The sequence below is a fragment of the Corythoichthys intestinalis genome, chromosome 13 (genome assembly GCF_030265065.1).
Source record: "Corythoichthys intestinalis isolate RoL2023-P3 chromosome 13, ASM3026506v1, whole genome shotgun sequence".
NCBI classification, from domain to species: domain Eukaryota; kingdom Metazoa; phylum Chordata; class Actinopteri; order Syngnathiformes; family Syngnathidae; genus Corythoichthys; species Corythoichthys intestinalis.
Window position 1 is genome coordinate 10,501,387 of NC_080407.1, and position 22,301 is coordinate 10,523,687.

At 40.4% G+C, this 22,301-nt stretch overlaps 1 protein-coding gene across 1 annotated transcript; it reads left to right on the plus strand.

Annotated features, from left to right (window-relative positions):
* Positions 1-1,680: 1,680 nt before the first annotated feature.
* Positions 1,681-20,947, plus strand: LOC130927931 (adiponectin receptor protein 2-like). The gene is made up of 8 exons (XM_057854070.1): positions 1,681-1,814; positions 2,115-2,355; positions 13,754-13,909; positions 13,986-14,157; positions 16,357-16,543; positions 19,293-19,480; positions 19,540-19,733; positions 19,800-20,947. The coding sequence occupies exons 1-8, from the start codon at positions 1,681-1,683 to the stop codon at positions 19,926-19,928; spliced, it is 1,401 nt and encodes a 466-aa protein (XP_057710053.1). The 3' UTR covers positions 19,929-20,947.
* Positions 20,948-22,301: the final 1,354 nt, after the last annotated feature.

A 22,301-nucleotide genomic window follows, 5' to 3' on the forward strand; every position in this document is an offset into this window, starting at 1 on the left:
GAAAGGGCCTAGTGGGTGCAGGTTTGCTTTCAAACCAATGAAGAGGACACCTTTTCACCAACTAGATCAATTACATGTGTAATCAGTTAAACTTTGTCAGGTGCTGCTTGTTTCAGCAGGAAGTTCATTGGTTAAACTCTCTGCGCGTTATCGATTGGAACAAAATCTAGCACCCACTAGGCCCTTTCTGGAATCATTTTGCTTTACACAGATCAGTTGTCCTGGTCCCTTTGCAGAAAAACAGCCCCAAAGCATGATGTTTCCACCCCCATGCTTCACAGTGGGTATGGTGTTCTTCGGATGCAATTCAGTATTCTTTCTCCTCCAAACACGAGAATCTGTGTTTCTACCAAAAAGTTCTATTTTGGTTTCATCTGGCCATAACACATTCTCCCAGTCCTCTTCTGGATCATCCAAATGCTCTCTAGCGAACCGCAGACGGGCCTGGACGTCGTGTACTGGCTTCAGCAGGGGGACACGTCTGGCAGTGCAGGATTTGAGTCCCTGGCGGCGCATTGTGTTACTGATAGTAGCCTTTGTTACTGTGGTCCCAGCTCACCGTTCTTGTTATCGTTTTGACGCCACGGAGTGAGATCTTGCATGGAGCCCCAGATCGAGGGAGATTATCAGTGGTCTTGTGTGTCTTCCATTTTCTAATAATTTCTCCCACAGTTGATTTCTTTACACCAAGCGTTTTACCTATTGCAGATTCAGTCTTCCCAGCCTGGTGTAGCTCTACAATTTTGTCTCTGGTGTCCTTTGACAGCTCTTTGGTCTTGGCCATAGTGTAGTTTGGAGTGTAACTGACTGAGGTTGTGGACAGGTGTCTTTTATACTGATAGAGTTAAAACGGGTGCCATTAATACAGGTAATGAGTGGAGCCTCGTTAGAAGTTAGACCTCTTTGACAGCCAGAAATCTTGCTTGTTTGTAGGTGACCAAATACTTATTTTCCACTCTAATTTGGAAATAAATTCTTTAAAAATCAAACAATGTGATTTTCTGTTTTTTTTTTTTCAAATTCTGTCTCTCATGGTTGAGGTTTACCCATGTTGAAAATTACTGGCCTCTCTAATCTTTTCAAGTCGGAGAACTTGCACAATTGGTGGTTGACAAAATACTTATTTGCCCCACTGTATATCACCATTTCGATATTTTGTCACACCCCTAGTTTTGATAAGGAGCGTCTTATCTTCGTTATGTAGCAGATCGTTGAAGTCCTACGGTCAGTGTTGCTTAAGCACTGCCATATAGATTAACTTGAATTGTGACGTGTCATGTCTTCAGTATGTCCGCAGACCAGTCAAACCGCTCTTGACATTTGCCCTACTTTTTCTTCGCTTTTCAGAGAGTAAAATCCTCCTTCCCCAACTGGCATCACGTCACCTTTTGTGTGCAGTGAGTCATGCGTTTGTCTTTCCGTAACACGTAAGATCCTATTAACGGTCTTAGCGCCTTCTTCACAGCAGAATAAAAAAAAAAAAAAAATCAATCCAGATGTGATTCCTTCTCACTTTTCACTTGTAACGATTCCTTTTTCTTATAAATGACAGTGGCTTTTTCAGTTGTCTCTAATGTAGAGTCCTGTAGATGTTTCGTGCTTATCGCAAGCATTGCCGTTATTGATCCACGTGTTAAATCGATACATCAGCTCAATAGCATCGTTATGAATGGCTTTGCGATGAACCTGGAGGGGGGCAAGTTCACTGCGTCCATCACCAAGTTGTTGCAGGGTTACAAAGTCTTTGTAAGCTCGTGCTTTTATCACAGTTGCACAGACTGCAACCTTTCGACGTTCCCGTCGTGCAGAGAGCTGTTTGTTCTTGTGCTGCAGTTATCTTGGGAATTGATTTGACTTTGTCACAAGTGCCTCGTGTCTTCTATCCCCTCAGATAATAAGAGCCCACGGCGCAAAAAACATCAGTTCTCATCCTGAGAGTACAGATGCGATATTTATGGTAATTTTCAAAGTAGAACTTTACCGGAGATACAGCTCCTGTATAACTATTCTAGCTTTTATAATTCCAGCCCTATTTAAATGGGATTTGCTGTTAATTAAAGATCTTTCTGTCTTTCCAAGCCGCAAAGTCCAGAGTGAGTTCCAGTATTCCGAAGGAGAACCAAGCATCTGCTGCGATTAAGCTTCCGCGGGTTGGAAGCCCGGTCCAGCATTTTCAAGCTGGACGAAGGAGAGGCGAGCGGGCCCGGAGGCCCCCCCTTTGTGCTGAGACACAGAACTTCCAGCAATGCGGAGCACACGGGAGATAGCACGGCGGCGGCGAAGGGCCATGTCGCCACCACCTCAGGTTCTTCAAACGGGCACCTCACCACCACTCAGTGCCACTTGCACAATGGGGTGAGTTGGGCGAATTTCATATATCCAATTGAACTTTGTATTAGTAACAGCACTCAGTGCAATGTTATAGTGAGTCATTCTTTTGCGGTATTTAACATTGTCTTGTGACAGGTGTATTGGTCTCATAAGCTGAAACACAATCGTGTGCATTGTGCAGGGCGTGTGCGTTTGCGCGCCGTCTGTTTACCTCCTGTAACGTAACACGGATATGTGAGAGGACGCTGAGGAGCGTCTGTTTTAACAACCCGCAATGCGAAACCTTTTGAATTTTTTACTGTTTGCTGGCACGTTACACTTTGTCGCATGTCATGTTGTGACATTTCGCACCTTCTGTGGTGGGATCGGCTATTGTTAATGGTAGCTTTGCATGTAATGCAAAAGCAACTCTCTGTGTTATTCATTTTTTAAATTTTTTTGAATGGCATTTCTTTGGCGCGCCGCACAGCCCAAACCTTTTGGCCCATCGATAGTTTTCAAATATCGAAATGACCGGAAGTCTCATGCGACGCAGGGAATCTTTTGAATGACACACAAAAAATGACCGTTTGTGCCTAGGGGTCAACATTGGTAGGGACGATATTACCATAATGCACATAATGCAAACAATGATCCAAATAAAGGACGGCTATCTTGACTTAGTTGTTCCTTGTGGAGGCTGGGCTGACCGCTGTAGTTTTGCAGGTTAGCAAGTTTAATGCTATGCTAACTCGGATGGAGGTCAGACATTCAGTAGCAAAATTAGTGGTGTCCCCCCCCCCCCCCCCCCCCACTTCCACAACATTGACGTATTTTTAAATGACTCAGAGTGGTTGCTGCTGGCCGAAAAAAAACTTCTAATATCTCTCGTCTCTAAAGGGGGGGGGGGGGGGGCGTCCTGTTGAGTATGTTTATGTGTCTTTGTGGTGGGATGGGGGACTTCAAGTCATCAGCCAATCAAATATTCATGGGGGGGGGGGGGGGGGGGGCTGCACCGGGACATCCAGTAAGTGAAAAGGGATAAATGTAAGTCTGGACATAATTAAAATAAGTAATAATGGTAAGGTCTATTCCGTCATTACAGCATATGTGAAGTCAAAATAACCTATACTGAACTTTTTATTTAATGCAAATAAGATTGCTTAAAAGTTGGTGGCGACGATTTGAGCATCCTGAAAAGTTGTTAGTGTTATGTCCCGACTGTCCATATGCAAACCTATGCCTTTGGTTTGTGTCAAAATGTGGGTTTTTGGAGAGAAAAAAACCAATATATCTAGTCCTACAATTTGTATTTAATTCACATAAATCATTAATAAAAAAATTCAGGAAGGTAAGGGGCATAAAAGTTGTATGCAAAATTTGCCAAAGGTTTTCCTATTCGTTGGGATGCCATTTGCATGTACGTCGTTCCATTCATTTCTAATAGCCTAAATTTCTTTCATTTTCAATGGAAGAAAAATTTGCGGTTATGATTTTTGACCAGAAAACTTAGCCTTACAGCCCACTGACATTAAACTGCCACTGAAGTAAATCGATGCCATTGACAGCCATGTACGTCCTTGCCAACGATACCCATGTATGTCGATGCCATTGACGACCTTATATGTTGATTCTATTGATGCCAATGTACCTGGATTCCATTGACGCATATGTACAGTGGTATGAAAAAGTATCTGAACCTTTAGGAATTTCTCGCATTTCAGCAGAAAATCACCATCAAATGTGATCGGATCTTTGTCAAAATCACACAGATAAAAAAACAGTGCTTTAATTAAAACTGCCCAAACATATGTAGGTTTTCATATTTTAATTAGAATAGTATGCAAACAATGAGAAAAGGGGGAGGGGAATAAGTGAACCATCACATTTAATATTTTGTGCCGCCCCCCCCCCCCCCCCCCCCCCCCCCCCCCCCCCCCCCCCCCCCCCAATTAAACTTTCGTTTCATCAGCCCACAAAATATTTTGCAAAACGTCTGTGGAGTGTCCAAGTGTCTTTTTGCGAACATTTAACAAGCAACGTTTTTTTAGACAGCAGTGGAATCCTCCCATGAACACCATTCTTGGCCATAGTTTTACATATAGTTGATGTGTGCACAGACATATTGGACTGTGCCAGTGATTTCTGTAAGTCTATAGCAGACACTCTAGGGTTCTTTTTTACCTCTGAGTATTCTGCGCTGAACTCTCGTCGTCATCTTTGGTGGACGGCCACTCCTTGGGAGAGAAGCAACATTGCCAAACTCTTTCCATTGGTAGAAAACTTCTCTGACTGTCGATTGATTAACGTTCAGACATTTAGCAATGGTTTTGTATCCTTTCCCAGCTTTATACAAATCAACAATCCTTGATCGCAGGTCTTCAGAGTCAGACAGCTCTTTTGACCGAGACATGATGCACATCAGACAATGCTTCTCATGAAGACATTCCTTACCAGGTGTGTGTTTTATAGTGGGCAGGGCAGCTTTGAACCACTCATCTGTGATTGGGCACTCACCTGACTTAAATTGTTTGGTAAAAATTGGTTTCAATTGTTCTTTGTCTCCTTCGGGAGAGGGTTCACGGACTCATTTTTACGCCTTCTGTCATTGTTTGCACGCTAGCCACATTCAAATACAGTAGAGGTCCCTCTTAGCCAATTAGAATGCCAGGAATGCTAGGCAATAGCCAGTGGCAGAGCAGCTATAAGTATCTTACGTTCCGTAAACTCGAGGAGCTGCGAGTACCACCCATGCTGTATTTTGTATCCTGAAATTTCTTTAATAGCAAGAGGCAATATTTTCCCGTTGAGGCTTGTCTTAACCTGAAAATTCTGTATGTCGAGACGTTCTTCAGTGTAAAGTACAGTAGATTTTATAATTGCTAAAGCACAGCCTCAATAGATGTCTGAGCCAAAAAGTGGAAAGAATGTCCTCATATCCTCTTTTTATTGACAAATTTCAAACTTTTTCATCCTTTAAAACTTCCCTTACTTCCCTCAATTGTACAGGGTCTGCACTATTGTTGTCTAGAAAAGCCTTGGACATTTTTTTGAGCTGTTGCCATCTGCTTTTCATTATTTTGCATCATGTGTGAGTCACATGTCGAGGGCTGGCGGAGGGGCTTACACTGTTCAAGGGTGAGACTCTTCCCCCTCGGCGCCGCGTTGTTGTGTTGCCTCCCTCTCTGTCCGCCGTGTCATGTTCCAAGTTCCCTTGAGATGGTGAATTTTCAAATACAGTGGGGCAAATAAGTATTTAGTCAACCACCAATTGTGCAAGTTCTCCTACTTGAAAAGATTAGAGAGGCCTGTAATTGTCAACATGGGTAAACCTCAACCATGAGAGACAGAATGTGGGAAGAAAAAAAAAACAGAAAATCACATTGATTTTTTTTAAAGAATTTATTTCCAAATTAGAGTGGAAAATAAGTATTTGGTCACCTACAAACAAGCAAGATGTCCGGCTGTCAAAGAGGTCTAACCTCTTCTAAAGAGGTCTAACGAGGCTCCACTCATTACCTGTATTAATGGCACCTGTTTTAACTCATTATCGGTATAAAAGACACCGTTCCACAACCTCAGTCAGTCACACTCCAAACTCCACTATGGCCAAGAACAAAGAGCTGTCGAAGGACACCTGAGACAAAATTGTTGACCTGCACCAGGCTGTGAATACTGAATCTGCAATGGGTAAAACGCTTGGTGTAAAGAAATCAACTGTGGGAGCAATTATTAGAAAATGGAAGACATACAAGACCACTGATAGTCTCCCTCGATCTGGGGCTCCATGCAAGATCTCACCCTGTGGCGTCAAAATGATAACAACAACGGTGAGCAAAAATCCCAGAACCACACGGGGGGACCGAGTGAATGACCTACAGAGAGCTGGGACCACGGTAACAAAGGCTACTATAAGTAACACAATGCGCTGCCAGGGACTCAAATCCTACACTGCCAGACGTGTCTCCCTGCTAAAGAAAGTACACGTCCAGGCCCGTCTGCAGTTCGCTAGAGAGCATTTGGATGATCCAGAAGAAGACTGGGAGAATGTGTTATGGTCAGATGAAACCAAGATAGAACTTTTTGGTAGAAACACAGGTTCTTGTGTTTGGAGGAGAAAAAATACTGAAATGCATCCGAAGAACACCATACCCACTGTGAAGCATGGGGGTGGAAACATCATGCTTTGGGGCTGTTTTTCTGCAAAGGGACCAGGGTGACTGATCTGGGTAAAGGAAAGAATGAATGGGGCCATGTATCGAGAGCTTTTGAGTGAAAATCTCCTTCCATCAGCAAGGGCATTGAAGATGAGACGTGGCTGAGTCTTTCAGCATGACAATGATCCCAAACACAGCGCCAAGGCAACAAAAGAGTGGCTTCGTAAAAAGCATTTCAAGGTCCTGGAGTGGCCTAGCCAGTCTCCAGATCTCAACCCCATAGAAAATCTGTGGAGGGAGTTGAAAGTCCGTGTTGCCCAACGACAGCCCCAAAACATCACTGCTCTAGAGGAGATCTGCATGGAGGAATGGGCCAAAATACCAGCAACAGTGTATGAAAAGCTTGTGAAGAGTTACAGAAAACGTTTGGCCTCCATTATTGCCAACAAAGGGTACATAACAAAGTATTGAGATGAACTTTTGGTATTGACCAAATACTTATTTTCCACCATGATTTGCAAATTCTTGAAAAATCAAACAATGTGATTTTTTTTTTCCAGATTGTCTCTCATGGTTGAGGTTTACCCATGTTGACAACTGCAGGCCTCTCTAATATTTTCAAGTGGGAGAACTTGCACAATTAGTGGTTAACTAAATTCTTATTTTCCCCACTGTACATACCACAACTCATTTGTACACGTTTCCATTTTGTTACATCGGCTGCAAAAACTTTGACAGGCTTGTGAGCGCAAGTGTTGTTGAATTTGGCCGAGCACGCACTTGTGCAGTTAGTCATGTTTAATGAGTCCACAGGGAGCACAGTGTGTGTTTTTCAGGGCGAACAAAAATGGTCACTAAGGAACCAGTGCTGGGTTTAATCTAAAGGACGCAAGTAGCTCTCTTCCTTTGCTTGTCGTGCGTGTTTATCTACTGAAGTCCACCTGATAGGCTCACGCTAAGCACTTGATGGTGAAAGTAATTAATTGATCTCACAGTGCTATCCATACTCGGGGTGAGCCTGCAAATGCACTGATAAGTCTTCTTAAGCTGATACTCTTGTATGTCTAATGGGTTTAGCGCAAAATAGCACTGCGTTATGTGTTGGAATTTAAGATATATCGTACACTCTGCTGTTGCTCAAGAAGGCGGTGTAAGTACAGTGGTATGAAAAAGTATCTGAACCTTTTGGAATTTCTCGCATTTCTGCTTAAAATCACCATCAAATGTGATCTGATCTTTGTCAAAATCACACAGATGAAAAAGCAGTGTCTACTTTAACTAAAACCACCCAAACATTTATAGGTTTTCAGATTTTAATGAGGATAGCATGCAAATAATGACAGAAGGGGGGAGGGGGGAGTGAACCCTCTGCCTAAGGAGACCAAAAGAGCAATTGAAACCAATTTTTACCCAACAATTTAGGTAAGGTGTGTGCCCAGTCACTGATTAGTAGTTTAAAGCTGCCCTGCCCACTATAAAACACACACCTGGTAAGAATTGTCTTGATAAGAAGCATTATCTGATGTGCATCGGTCAAAAGAGCTGTCTGATGACCTGCGATCAAAAATTGATTTGTATAAAGCTGGGAAAGGATACAAAACCATTTCGAAAAGTCTGGATGTTCATCAAATGACAGTCAGAGAAGTTGTCTGCAAATGGAGAGAGTTTTGCACTCCTGCTTTTCTCCCAAGGAGTGGCCGTCCACCAAAGATGGCGACAAGAGTTCAGCGCAGAATACTCAGAGAGGTAAAAAAGAACCCCAGAGTGTATGCTAAAGACTAACGGAAATCACTGGCACGGTCCAATATCTCTGTGCATACATCAACTATATGTGAAACTATGGCCAAGAATGGTGTTCATGGGAGGACTCCATGGAGGAAGCCACTGCTGTGTAAAAAAACATTGTTGCTCATTTAATGTTCACAAAAAGGCATTTGGACACTCCACGGAAGTTTTGGTCAAATATTTTGTGGACTGATGAAACGAAATTTAAATCATGTGCAGAGAAAAAATGGAACAGCTCACCAACATCAACACCTCATCCCCATTGTGAAGCCTGGTGGAGGGAGCATCATGATTTGGGGCTGTTTTGCTGCTTCAGGGCCTGGACAACTTGCAATATTTAATTGAAGAATTAAGTCAAAGGTTTTGCAGGAAAACCTGAGGCTGTCAGATGGCTGAAGCTAAAAAGGATGGATGCTGCAACAAGACAATGATCCAAAACACAGAAATAAATCAACTTCAGAATGGTTTCAGAAGAACAAAATACACGTTCTGGAGTGGCAGAGTCAAAGTACAGACTTGAACCCCATTGAGATGCTGTGGCATGACCTAAAGACAGCGATTCATGCCAGACATCCCGGGAATCTGACTGAACTACAGCAGTTTTTTTAGAGAAGAATGGGTCAAGATTAGTCCTAATTAATGTCCTAATAATGACTGATCTGCAGCTACAGGAAGCGTCTGGTTGAAGGTATTGCTGCCAAAGGTGGGGGGCACAAAACAATAAATGTGAGTGCCATGATGCACATCAGACAATGCTTCTCATGAAGACATTTCTTACCAGGTGTGTGTTTTATAGTGGGCAGGACAGCTTTAAACCACTCATCAGTGATTGGGCACACACCACCTGACTTAAAATGTTTGGTAAAAATTGGTTTCAAAACTTTTTTCCCTTAAGCAGAGGGTTCACTTACTTTTACCCCTTCTGTCATTGTTTGCATGCTATCCTCATTAAAATATGAAAAACGATAAATGTTTGGGTTATTTTAGTTAAAGCACTGTTTTTTCATTTGTGTGATTTTGAAAAAGAGCAGATCTCATTTAATGGATATTTTAATGCAGAAATGTGAGAAATTCCAAATGGTTCAGATACTTTTTCGTACCACTGTATGTGGCCTTTATTGTCCATGACTTGATTAGATAAGGTCAATTTTATGTTGCGTAACTGGAAAATTGCCCTCAAAACTTGGTCTTTGTCCTAAAGTTGCCTCACCAAATGCAATCTGTTAAAAGTTCAGCAGCAGACTTTCTCTAGAAATGCTTTTCCCTGAAGAAACAAAAAGCGACAGTGTTTTGCAGGACCGGGATGATTGCGCAAGGCCATCAAATTGACCTCTGAATCCTTTGCGTTGACATCCTGTGCTGCGAAGAGCGCTCCGAGCAACATTCGACTCCAGAATATTTGACATGACGGTCAGCGCATTGTTTACTCAGGATCGAGCGCGTTTCCTCGAACGCTAACTCTGGCACCCCGTCGGAAACCGGAATCAGATTTCGACTGAGCGGTGAGCCAAAATACATCAGCTGCAGCTCGGAGAGGGACCAAGGAGGGCGTGTTTAACTCCTTCACTGCCATTGCAGGGGTCGACAATATACAGTCCCTGACAAAAATCTTGTTGCTTCACCATTTTGTAGAAACAATTGCTAATAACCTGGCTTTTAATTATTCAGTTGGTTTCAGAAATGGCTCATATGAAAGCTAAGACCCTCCCAAATGATGTTGAATGTACAAAAATATATTTGTTTCAATGAAAAAAGATTTATCATTTAATGAAGACATAAAGGTCAAATTTTGGCAAGATAAGTTTTGTCGCCTACAGAAAGTAGTGTGAAAATTGAACAAAAATGTACTTCAAATACAAAAATATTAGGGCTGTCAAATGATTAAAATTTTTAATCGAGTAAACCATCTATAAAATATGCCATATTATTCTGAAAAATTTTTGTTGGAATGGAAAGATAAGACACAAGATGGATATATATATTCAACATACTGCACATAAGCACTGTATTTGTTTATTATAACAATAAATCAACAAGATGGCATTAACATTATTAACATTGTTAAAGTGATCCATGGATAGATAGACTTGTAGTTCTCAAAAGATGAATGTTAGTACAAGTTATAGAAATTTTCTATTAAAACCCCTCTTAATATTGCCGTTTTAATAAAATTTGTAAAAAATTTTAATCAAAAAAATAAACTAGTAGCTCGCCATTGTTGATGTCAATAATTACACAATGCTCATGGTGCTTAAACCCATAAAATCAGTCGCACCCCAGCGCCAGCAAAGGGCGACAAAACACCAAAAAACACAAGTAACAAGTGGACATGACACTGTGCTGTCATTTTAATCTGTTTGAGCTGGGCATATGCGTTAAATGCGTCAAATATTTTAACGTGATTAATTAAATAAAATAATTACCGCCCGTTAACGCGATAATTTTGACAGACCTAAAAAATGTTACACAAGCGAATTAAATAGTGGTGCTGTGAGATCTAATTTAATATTTTGTATGACTTCCATGGGCTTCGGCAAGGATTCATACAATTTATTGATGAAGTCATCAGGGACATCAAAGAAAGTGGTCTTGCATGCCTCCCAGAGTTCATCAACATTCTTGGGTTTTGTCTTCCATGCTTCCTCTTTCATCCTACCCCAGACATGCTCAATGATGTTCATGTCTGGTGACTGGGCTGGCCAGTCCTGGAGGATCATGATTGAAGTATGCGATGGAGCACCATCCTGCTGCAGAATTTGTCCCTTTTTATGGTTAGGAATGTAAGAGGCAGCTAAGATTTGTTGAGTCTGTATCCACCATCCGCACAATGTTTCGTTGAAATCTCTCGTCAATTTTTCTTTTCTGTCCAAATCGAGGGAGGTTAGCCACAGTGCCATTGGCTTTACACTTATTGAGGACACCGCGCACGGTAGACACCGAAACATTCATGTCTTCGGAGATGGCGTTGTAGCCTTGAGATTGTCCGTGCTTCCTCACAATTTTGCTTCTCAAGTCCTCAAACTGTTCTTTGAGCACGGAGAAAAGAAAACCAATGTGGTATAGACAAGGACACAGGACAGAGGTTGAGTCAACTTTAATCCATTTTAACTGGCTGGAGAAGCATCATGATTTTTCAAAGGGTGCCAATACTTATGTCCTGCCTATTTTTGGAGTTTTGTGAAAAATGATATTGATTTTTTGTTTTTATGTTGCAAGCAAAATAAGTGAAGATATTGCTACCAAAATATTTGTGATTGCAGAGAGAAATTTACCATTATCTGACAAAATTGCCGAGGTGCCAATACTTTTGGCCAGCAGTGTATGCAGACAAGTTGGAGAAAAGTTAACGAGATTGAACATAGCGTGATGATTCATCTGCACGACTACGGAGAAAATAGCGTCATAATGACGGTGTAGCTTGAAAATCGTTAGCCATAATTGCCATCTTAATGTCTTTATTTTCGATGTACATTGTTGAAAACAGCCAAAAATTGCATCTCTGAGGTGACTAGCATAAAAAGACTAATTCACTGCTTTTACTTAAAAAAACTTCTAGATCTTATTTTATATATATATATATATATATATTTTAGGGCTGTCAAAATTATCGCGTTAACGGGCGTTAATTAATTTTTTACGTTAATCACGTTAAAATATTTGACACATTCAACGCACGTGCCCCGCTCGAACAGATTAAGATGACAGCAGTGTCATTTCGACTTGTTACTTGTTTTTTGGGTGTTTTTCCGCCCTCTGCTGGCGCTTGGGTGCGACTGATTTTATGGGTTTCAGGCTTCAGCACCATAATTATTATTGACATCAACAATGGCGAGCTACTAGTTTATTTTTCGATTAAAAGTTTTACAAACTTTATCAAAACGAAAACATTAAGAGGGGTTTAATATAAAATTTCTATAACTTGTACTAACATTTATCTTTTAAGAACTACAAGTCTTTCCATCCATTGGTCGCTTTAACAGAATGTTAATAATGTTAATGCCATCTTGTTGATTTATTGTTATAAAAAAACAAATACAGTACTTATGTACAGTAAAAAAAATATGGCATATTTTATAGATGGTTTGAATTGCGATTAATTACGATTAATTCATTTTTAAGCTGTAATTAACTCGATTAAAATTTTTAATCGTTAGACAGCCCTAATATATTTCTTAACTAAAAATGTCATTATGCTTGAAACACACATCACTTAAAAGTTAGGTGTTTTTCCCATGTGTTTCAATAGAATTTCCATTTGTGTCAAGCTATTTTTAAGTTCTAGTTAAGTTTTAAGTTAGTTTAAACTGTTAGTCCTGATAGGATTTTGACTTTTTGCAGTGTTCAAAATAAATGTACGTATGATACCTGCTGTATTGGAGCATATTAGGGACCTGTGCTACTTGGTGTTTTATCCAGCAATGACTACTGAGCTAAAATTGACAGTTAGCATTATTTCTTATTTTACACCCTCATCACTCTACAGCGCTGTTTTCACAGATTAAATAAAGCCTGTATGCAAGACATGTTAGCCACGCATCGACAGTGGTCATAATTAATAGAAAACTAGCCCTCCACAGGGCTAACGTTACGTGAGCTAGTGACAGTAACGTTAATCTTATTTATTAGCGCTATGTAGGCTACTGCTTTAAGATGGCGGCTGTTTACCAACGCCACCCTGTCATTTCGCATCAAGTTCTACTTATATATGATATCTATGAGATGCATCAGAACTTAGCTACCTGCTACCACCGTAGCATCATGCGGGTATAGTTTTTAGCAATGTCGGCGTAGCTTGTAGCGGCTGTTGGCTGCAGTGTTTTTTAAAAAAAAAATTTTATTGGTTCTTCCTCTACGCACGTGACGTCAGCACGTTGTCCTGCATTAAAAGTACTCCGGGCAAAATGTAATGCTTAGAGCTGGCAAAATTAAACGATTCCTCGAGGTGAATAGTATTACTCGGACCAGTTTTTTAACTCGAGTTGCTCGAGTATTAGTTTCAGCTCTACTGGAGTGATTATGGAATTGGAGTAGGATTATTTGCAATAGATTGATGTTTTTGCATCGATTTGCGGCACTTTTCATTAAATCTACCTAACAAATTGACAGCTATAGACGTCCAATCCAGTTTGACCGGCGATTGCTGGCAACGAAGGCTTACTGGACCAGACAGCCGCATGGTTTTTAGAGGTCACCTCCGTTTTACGATCACGCCGCACGTGTGTGCACTCCGCCACGCCGCATCTGTAGGGAAGCGTGCGCCTCCATTACATGCGCTCGTGAACACCCGGGACAAAAATAAAACGCCTGACGACCGGCGCTGGCACAAACACGCGAAATTAACGACATGCATCACCTTTACCGCGACGGATTTACGGGCGTTGCTCGCCGATGTTATTAATTCTCACAAAACCTGCTGAGAGCGTACATATGCCGCGCTTAAACGTGCGATTAAAACGTCTTTCCTGAGTTAATGAATCACCTGCGCGGCTTTTGTTTTGCAGAGCCTCCTGACGGGCGATGAGGAGAGGAGAAAAATGGAGGAGGATGCCAGAGGAGAACGAGAAGAGGAAGAGGGCAGAGAAGAAGGCTTCATGGGAATGACGCCGCTTCTTCAAGCACACCACGCCATGGAGAAGATGGAGGAGTTTGTACACAAGGTCGACACGCTCCCACTCCGCAACACGTAATCTCGCGTTTGTTAGTTGGCGTCCTTTGACGGTGTGGCGTCGGCAGGTGTGGGAAGGCCGGTGGCGCGTCATCCCGCACGACGTGCTCCCCGATTGGCTAAAAGACAACGACTTCCTACTGCACGGCCACAGGCCGCCCATGCCTTCGTTCCGCGCCTGCTTCAGGAGCATCTTCAGGATCCACACCGAGACCGGCAACATCTGGACGCACCTGCTAGGTCACACAGACGCTTTATACAACCCCTAGCAAAAAGTTTGGAATCACCAGTCTCGGACAAGCGCTCATTCAGACATTTTATTATGAAGAACAAACCCGGATAAAAAGCTTGAAAAAATTATAAATTAGTTCAAAAGTCCAATTCTTTAGCATTCAGAAACACTAAAAGAAATGAATAAAAAACATTGCGGTGGTCAGTAAATGTTAATTTTATAGAGCAAGTGCAGGGAAATATAGAATCACTCCATTCTGAGGAAAAATATATAGAATCATGAGAAACAAAGAAATAAAAAAACTAGGGCTGTCAAAATTATCGTGTTAACGGGCGGTAATTAATTTTTTTAATTAATCACGTTAAAATATTTGATGCAATTAACCCACATGCCCTGCTCAAACAGATTAAAATGACAGCACGGTGTCATGTCCACTTGTTACTTGTTTTTTTGGTGTTTTGTCACCCTGTGCTGGCGCTTGGGTGCGACTTATTTTATGGGTTTAAGCACCATGAGCATTGAGTAATTATTGACATCAACAATGGCGAGCTACTAGTTAATTTTTTGATTGAAAATTTTACAAATTTTATTATAACGAAAACATTAAGATGGGTTTTAATATAACATTTCTATAACATGTACTAACATTTATCTTTTAAGAAGTCTTTCTATCCATGGATCGCTTTAACAGAATGTTAATGTTAATGCCATTTTGTTTATTTATTATGAACAAATACAGTACTTATACTTACAGTATGTTGAATGTACATATCCATCTTGTCTTATCTTTCCATTCCAACAATAATTTACAGAAAATTTGGGCATATTTTAGAGATGATTTGAATTGCGATTAATTACGATTAATTAATTTTTAAGCTGTGATTAACTCGATTAAAAATTTTAATCATTTGACAGCCTTAAAAAAACACATCTCTAGTATTTAGTTGCACCACCTCTGGCTTTCACCACATGTTTTCAATAGGGTTGAGATCTGTGCTATTTGCAGGCCAAGACTGGATGAGTCTTTCTCCAACGAATGCTTTAGCAGTTTTAGCTCTGTGGCATGATGCATTGTCATCTTGGAAAAGGGATAAGAAAGCTGTTTAGAATTTCAATGTAAACTTGGGCATTTATTCAATATTTAACCACAGCCATCTCCCCAGTTCCTTTGCCTGACATGCAGCCCCATATCATCAAGAACTGAGTGATTTTTTTTGTTTTTGTTTTCGTCAGGCAGTCATCTTTGTAAATCTCACTGGAACGGCACCAAACAAAAGTTCTAGCATTGTCACCTTGTCCAATGCAGATTCTTGATTCACCACTGAAAATAACCTTCATCCAGGCATTCACAGTCCATGATTGACTGTCCTTAGCCCATTGCAGTCATGTTCTTTTCTGTTTAAGTGTCAATGGTGGTTTCCTTTTAGCTTTCTTGTATGAAAATCCCATTTCCTTTAGGTGATTTTGCAAAGTTGTGTCACATACCTCGACTCCAGCTTCCTCCCATTTCTTCATTTGTCTTGTTGTACATCTTGTTTTCAAGACATATGGCCTTTGGTTGTATGTCATGACGTTTGGATGTTTTCCTCAGTCTACCAGTATGCTTAACTTTAACAACCTTGCGATGCTGTTTGTACTTGGTCCAGATTTTTGATACAGATGACCGTGAACAGCTCACATCTTTGGCAACTATACGTGTAGCATTACCTCCTTCAAGAAGTTTGATAATCCTCTCCTTGGTCTCAAGAGACATCTCTCTTGTTGGAGCTATGCTTCTTGTGAATCCACTTTGTCCAGCAGCCCTCCAAGGTGTGATAACTGCACTGTTTTTAACTGCTGACTAACGAGCAGATCTAATCTAAGGCCGAGGCCCAACTAAGGAAAGGAAATTGACTGGGTGTGTCTGTAATTTGTACTCAAAATAGTGATTCCATATTTTTTTCTTCAGAATGGAGTGATTCTATATTTCCCTGCACTTGCTCTATAAAAGTAACATTTATTGGCCACCAAAATGTTTTTTATTCTTTTCAGTGTTTCTGAATGCCAAGCCATTGCACTTTTGAACTAATTCATGATTTTTCTAGTAAAATGTCTGACTGAGTGCTCGTCCGAGACTTGTGATTCCATACTTTTTGCTAGGGGTTGTATCCCGCTCGATCTGTCATTTAACAACGCGCTAAAACTTGCCATTGGTGTTTGATCCTCAGGCTGCCTGTTTTTCCTCTGCTTGGGCCTCATGTACATGTTCCGACCAAACATGTCTTTTGTGGCGCCGGTCCAGGAGAAGGTGGCTATTGGAATGTTCTTCCTGGGTGCCATCCTCTGCCTGTCCTTCTCATGGCTCTTCCACACTGTCTACTGCCATTCCGAGGGCGTGTCCAGAGTCTTCTCCAAGTAAGACGCATCATGTTGAAGAAGTTGAAGAATAATGTCTGTCTAGATGAGTTGCTTCACCATTGCTTCATAACCTATTGACATGACACGGGAAATTGGGCCGATTCGTAGGGGGGCTCAAATTCAAATATTTTCAAAACCAAAGCTGCTACAGACCTAAAACCAAAACAGGCACCTACATTAGCCATTTATGAGTCTCCATGAGCAGCGGCATAAAAAAATGAAAAGTCCTTCCCTTATAAAATCCTGATTATTTTTTTATATAGGTATAACAAAACTTTAAATATCACACAAGTTTTTGACCAAAATAGCAACTTATTTTTTTTGTATTGACTGCAAGTTTGCAAGTTAATAAAAATCATGCAGAAAATTATTATTTATAAATTATCAGCATTATAAATGATATGTAAATAGATGTATATAGAATTTATTAATAAATCACAACTTATTAGAGAATAGAATAGCCCTTTATTATCATTATACACTATATACTGTTAGCCAATGAGGCTAGCGGCCGCCTGACGTAAACAGAGCTTTTCTGGCGAAGATTCTTATGAATAAATGCTTAAATCCCTGAATTCTTTGTTTTACATCCATATCTATAGTCTCGATTCTTGGTTAAAGGCAAAAAACTGTGCAGTTAGCGTTTATTTTAGGTTTATATGTCGAAGTACAATGCTACTCTGTTAGCGAATGAGGCTAGCGGCTGCCTGATGTAAACAGAACTTTTCAGGTGAAAATTCTTGTGAATAAATGCTTAAATCCCTGCATTCTTTATAAATATGGACGTAAAACAGTCTTTATTCTTGGTTAAAAGCAAAAAAAAAAAAGTGTAGTTTGCATTTGTTTTACGTATATATGTCGAAGTACAATGCTACTCTGTTAGCGAATGAGGCTAGCGGCCGCCTGACGTAAACGGAGCTTTTCTGGCGAAAATTCTTGTGAATAAATCTTTCAGTCCCGGAATTCTTCATAGATGTGAACGTAAAACAGTCTTGATTCTTGGTTAAAAGCAGGAAAAAAAACGTGTAGTTAGCATTTGTTTTACGTATATATGTCGAAGTACAATGCTACTCTGTTAGCGAATGAGGCTAGCGGCCGCCTGACGTAAACAGAGCTTTCCTGGTGAAAATTCTTTTGAATAAATACTTAAATCCCTGAATTCTTTACAGATATGGACGTAAAACAGTCTCGATTCTTGGTTAAAAGCAAAAAAAAACTTATTTCGCATAAATATTGCCAACTATGAGGGGTAGTCAGTTACGAAAATTAGCTGCCTCCATGTGTAAACAAAGAAAATTCCTGCGAATAAACGCTTCAATCACTGAATTCTTTGTCGATATGAATGTAAAACTGTCTCGATTCTTTGTTAAGAGAAAAAAAACGGGCAGTTACGCGTCTATTATACATAAGTATGTCGAAGAATGTCTCCAATGCCGGGTGGTCCCCAAACTACGGCCTGGGGGCCACCTCCACATTTGGTCTGGCCCCCTGAACAATTTTTTAAATTTATTTTTTATTTTTCCTCAATAGTTTTATTTATTTCCTGGCTTTTTTCTGTGAAGAACCCTGTGAGAGTTATTTGGTTATTATCTATTCATTAATAGTGTTATTATTTTTTATATTATATTACATTATATTTAGGGCTGTGAAAATTATCGCGTTAACGGACGGTAATTAATTTTTTAAATTAATCACGTTAAAATATTTGACGCAATTAACGCACATGCCCCGCTCAAATAGATTAAAATGACAGTACAGCGTATTCTCCACTTGTTACTTTTGGAGTTTTGTCGCCCTCTGCTGGTACTTGGGTGCGACCCATGAGCATTGTGTAATTATTGACATCAACAATGGCGGGCTACTACTTTATTTTTTTATTGAAAATTTTACAAGTTTTATTAAAACGGATACATTAAGAGGGGTTTTAATATAAAATCTCTATAACTTGTACTAACATTTATCTTTTAAGAGCTACAAGTCTTTCTATCCATGGATCGCTTTAACAGAATGTTAATAATGTTAATGCCGTCTTGTTGATTTATTGTTATAATAAACAAATACAGTACTTATGGACCATATGTTGAATGTATATATGCGTCTTGTGTCTTATCTTTCCATTCCAACAATAATTTACAGAAAAATATGGCATATTTTATAGATGGTTTGAATTGTGATTAATTACGATTAATTAATTTTTAAGCCGTAATTAACTCGATTAAAAATTTTAATTGTTTGACAGCCCTAATTATATTATTATTTTTTTTATTTACTTTTTTTCCGTGACGAATCCAGAAAGGGTTATTGATTGTGGCTTTCTGAAAAACAATAAATTTGTACATTTAGGCACTCCTGCAATCGTCACACTTTTTCTGTTACAAACTGACCCGGCTCCTCATCAGAGAAGGGAAAAGTTATGTGGCCCTCACAGGAAAAAGTTTGGGGACCCCTGCCGTAGGGGTTCCCATTCTCCCATTGATTTTTTTTTTTCACGACGTTTCAAAATACATGCATGGTACGAAAAATATAATATTTTCCTTGAATCCTCGAACAAATCACTCCTGATCCAAATCCAAGCTTGAATCCAGCTTAGACATGAGCGTGTGCCGTCTTCGCCTGACTATACTAAATGAAGCTCGACCCCCTTTGATAAGGCAAAGCATGACGAAGTGTCACGTCAATAGGTAATGAAGTCTATGGCTTCACTGTTTGTCTTCACGCCGCCATTGAAACACTTGGTGTCCAACAGGCTAGACTACAGCGGAATCGCCTTCCTGATCGTGGGCTCGTTCGTGCCGTGGCTCTACTACTCCTTTTACTGCTCACCTCAACCGTGCATCATCTACCTGCTGGTGGTGTGTGTACTGGGCCTCTCCGCCATCACTGTATCCCAGTGCGACTTCTTCGCCACGCCGCAATACCGAGGCGTCCGCGCAGGTACTAAACGTCACCGCCCGTCCTCGTGACACGCCGCTGACTCTGCGTTCTCGCTTCAGCTGTATTTGTAGGCTTGGGACTGAGCGGCGTGGTGCCCACACTTCATTTTGTCATCAGTGAGGGGCTCATCAGAGCCACCACCATCGGTCAGATGGGCTGGCTTTTCCTCATGGCCACCCTTTACATCACCGGAGCCTGCCTGTATGCCGCTCGCATACCGGAGAGGTTCTTCCCCGGAAAATGCGACATCTGGGTATGTAAATGCTCACAAATTTCCAACTGGTTTCAAAAATCGTTAACATTTTGTTTTGTTTTGCAGTTCCATTCTCACCAGTTGTTCCATATCTTGGTGGTTGCGGGCGCTTTCGTACACTTCCACGGCGTCTCCAACCTGCAGGAATTCCGTTACACGGCCGGAGCGGGATGCACCGACGACGGAATGCTCTAACGTACTCACGTTCGCCTTCACCTTACTACAGGGAGCCGTCGCTTCTTTCTAATGACGTGCACTCGCCGGCTTGCCGGAGGAGGACATTTTGGCTCACAAGGGACGCCGTTTCAAAAAGTGACGCGTTTCTAAAGGGTTGACTAACCCAGGTTGGCACCTCCGGATAACAACCAATTCTTCTTGAAGATTTTCATGATTTTTATTGCAGAGGAAATTTTTTTCTATTCAAAACATGTTGGGGTGAGCTTTTGTTTGAATGCTGATTTTCTAATTCAAATCTAAGAGCATTCATATATATATTAAAAAAATACTTGAATATCTTCCTGAATTGTGAAGGTTGTAAGGGGCTTCTATGGGGTGTCACTTTTAATAATAGTAATAATGGAAACATTTTCCATGTAAATAAGATTTCTAAATTTGGGTTATAGATTTGTATGAAATATATATATTAAAAGGAACAAAAAATAAGGCTGTGCTAGTGAGGATGGGGGTGCTGCAGTGGACCTTTTATTTTCCTGAATATGCAAGGAGAAGCATTAAAAAATCTGTCCATTTTTCCACGGGCAATTGGGAATTTTTCCTCATTTGCCATGCGTCCAGCTCACTTTTATGTGAGCGTTTGCGCTTGAAACCAAATCTAAGATATGAGTGAATAATCTTAATATGTAGCCATTTTCATTCATCTGTTTTGTATGTTTTTTTATGCCTTTTAGTAAGGATGAACCAAATAAAAATAAAAAAAAGCACACATAAAACAAATTATCCTACCTGTTTGTATGACTTTTAAAGTTTATTTTTAATTTGTGGGAAAATGTTTTTGTCAACACGCTCTGGTTTGATTGGTGGGTGACTTCAAATATCTGCTTTTCTTATAAAGGATTTTGTTTACCTTCGATTAATTTATTGCAATTCTGATGGTATATCGTATGTTGACGCGCACTTTGCATTGTGACGGGAGTGTTTGCTTCAGAGACTTTTAACGTCTGCTGTATTGTTCTAATAAAAGATGCTTTGATGAATTTTGTTGCTCTGTATCTTGCCTCAAACCAATAGTAGTATTTGAAAAAAAGTTTTCTACTCTGGCTGTGTCATCACATGAAACATTTGGACGATCAAAAAGGTGGGAGGGGCTAGTACCTTTTGCTGAAAAATAACTCATGCGGCTACGGCTGTGTTGAATTAATATTCTGTAATAAGTGTACCCGACACAGTCTCTTTGAAGCTACGCCCACAAGACGACAGCCAATCAAAAAGGGGGTCGGGGGCACCAAGTGTGAATTCTGAAATCTGATCAATAGACCCTACTCACGTGACGTCACAGCCGCGCCCCCGCGCCATGTTGTCCGTGTACTCGTCATGTTAATGCATTAGCGCTTCGTAAATTCCTCCTATTATGGCGTGTTTTTCTGCTCGTTAACATTAATAATCAAAATGGTGAAGTCGTGTGTGGCGGTCGGTTGCAAAAACAGAGAAGATAGACGGAGAGACTTGAAGTTTTACCGTATTCCGAGAGACCCGAAGAGGAGACCGAGATTGACTGCTGCAATTCGACGAGAAAACTGGGCTCCAAACGACTACCACAGATTATGTAGTAGTCATTTTATATCTGGTAAGATGCATTTAATATATATTTAGAGGGTTTTGGGCTGACAACCACAATTAAGATCATTGCTAGGCTAATCGCCGACAACATACACTCAGACGTTGTGAATGAACTACCTGAAAATATATAATTATAAGGGGATAATCAGACAGTTGTCATACAATTAATTTACAATTTCACTATTGAGGTCAAAAGCCAAAAAATAAATTCAACTAGGGACAATCTGGAGTAGTGCTATCGCACTTCAAATTTATTACATATTATATATGTATGAGAGTGCTATCGCTAAACCATATAAACATTAAAAGCCCTAGCTCCATTGACAAATGACATGAAATACATTAGACTTGACAGTGGATGTTAGCAAGAACAAAAGATTTTGAATTGAAAATTTCGTAACTCACCTTCCCAGCACAAGATTCCTGCCGAATTTTCGTGAACGAGGACCTGTTTCACCCAACCAGCAACGTAGCATTTATAAGCCTCCAAGCTCTTAAAGTTTTTCAAACTTTCGTGAGAATAGGCTGATTTTGTGTGGACAAGATAGTTGTAAATATCAGGATAGCAGATGTCAGGCAAAGCCAGCGGGTCGAAAAACATCGATTTAGGCATCAAATACGGACCTGGCGAATGGATAAACTGACGCTTTTCCACGTAACGCCTTTTATGCAACGCATCCAATGAGTTTACAGCGTCAGATAACACTGGGGCTTCCATGAATTGCTCTATAACTTGCTCGACTAATTGAAAACAATGAGAATAGGTCTAAA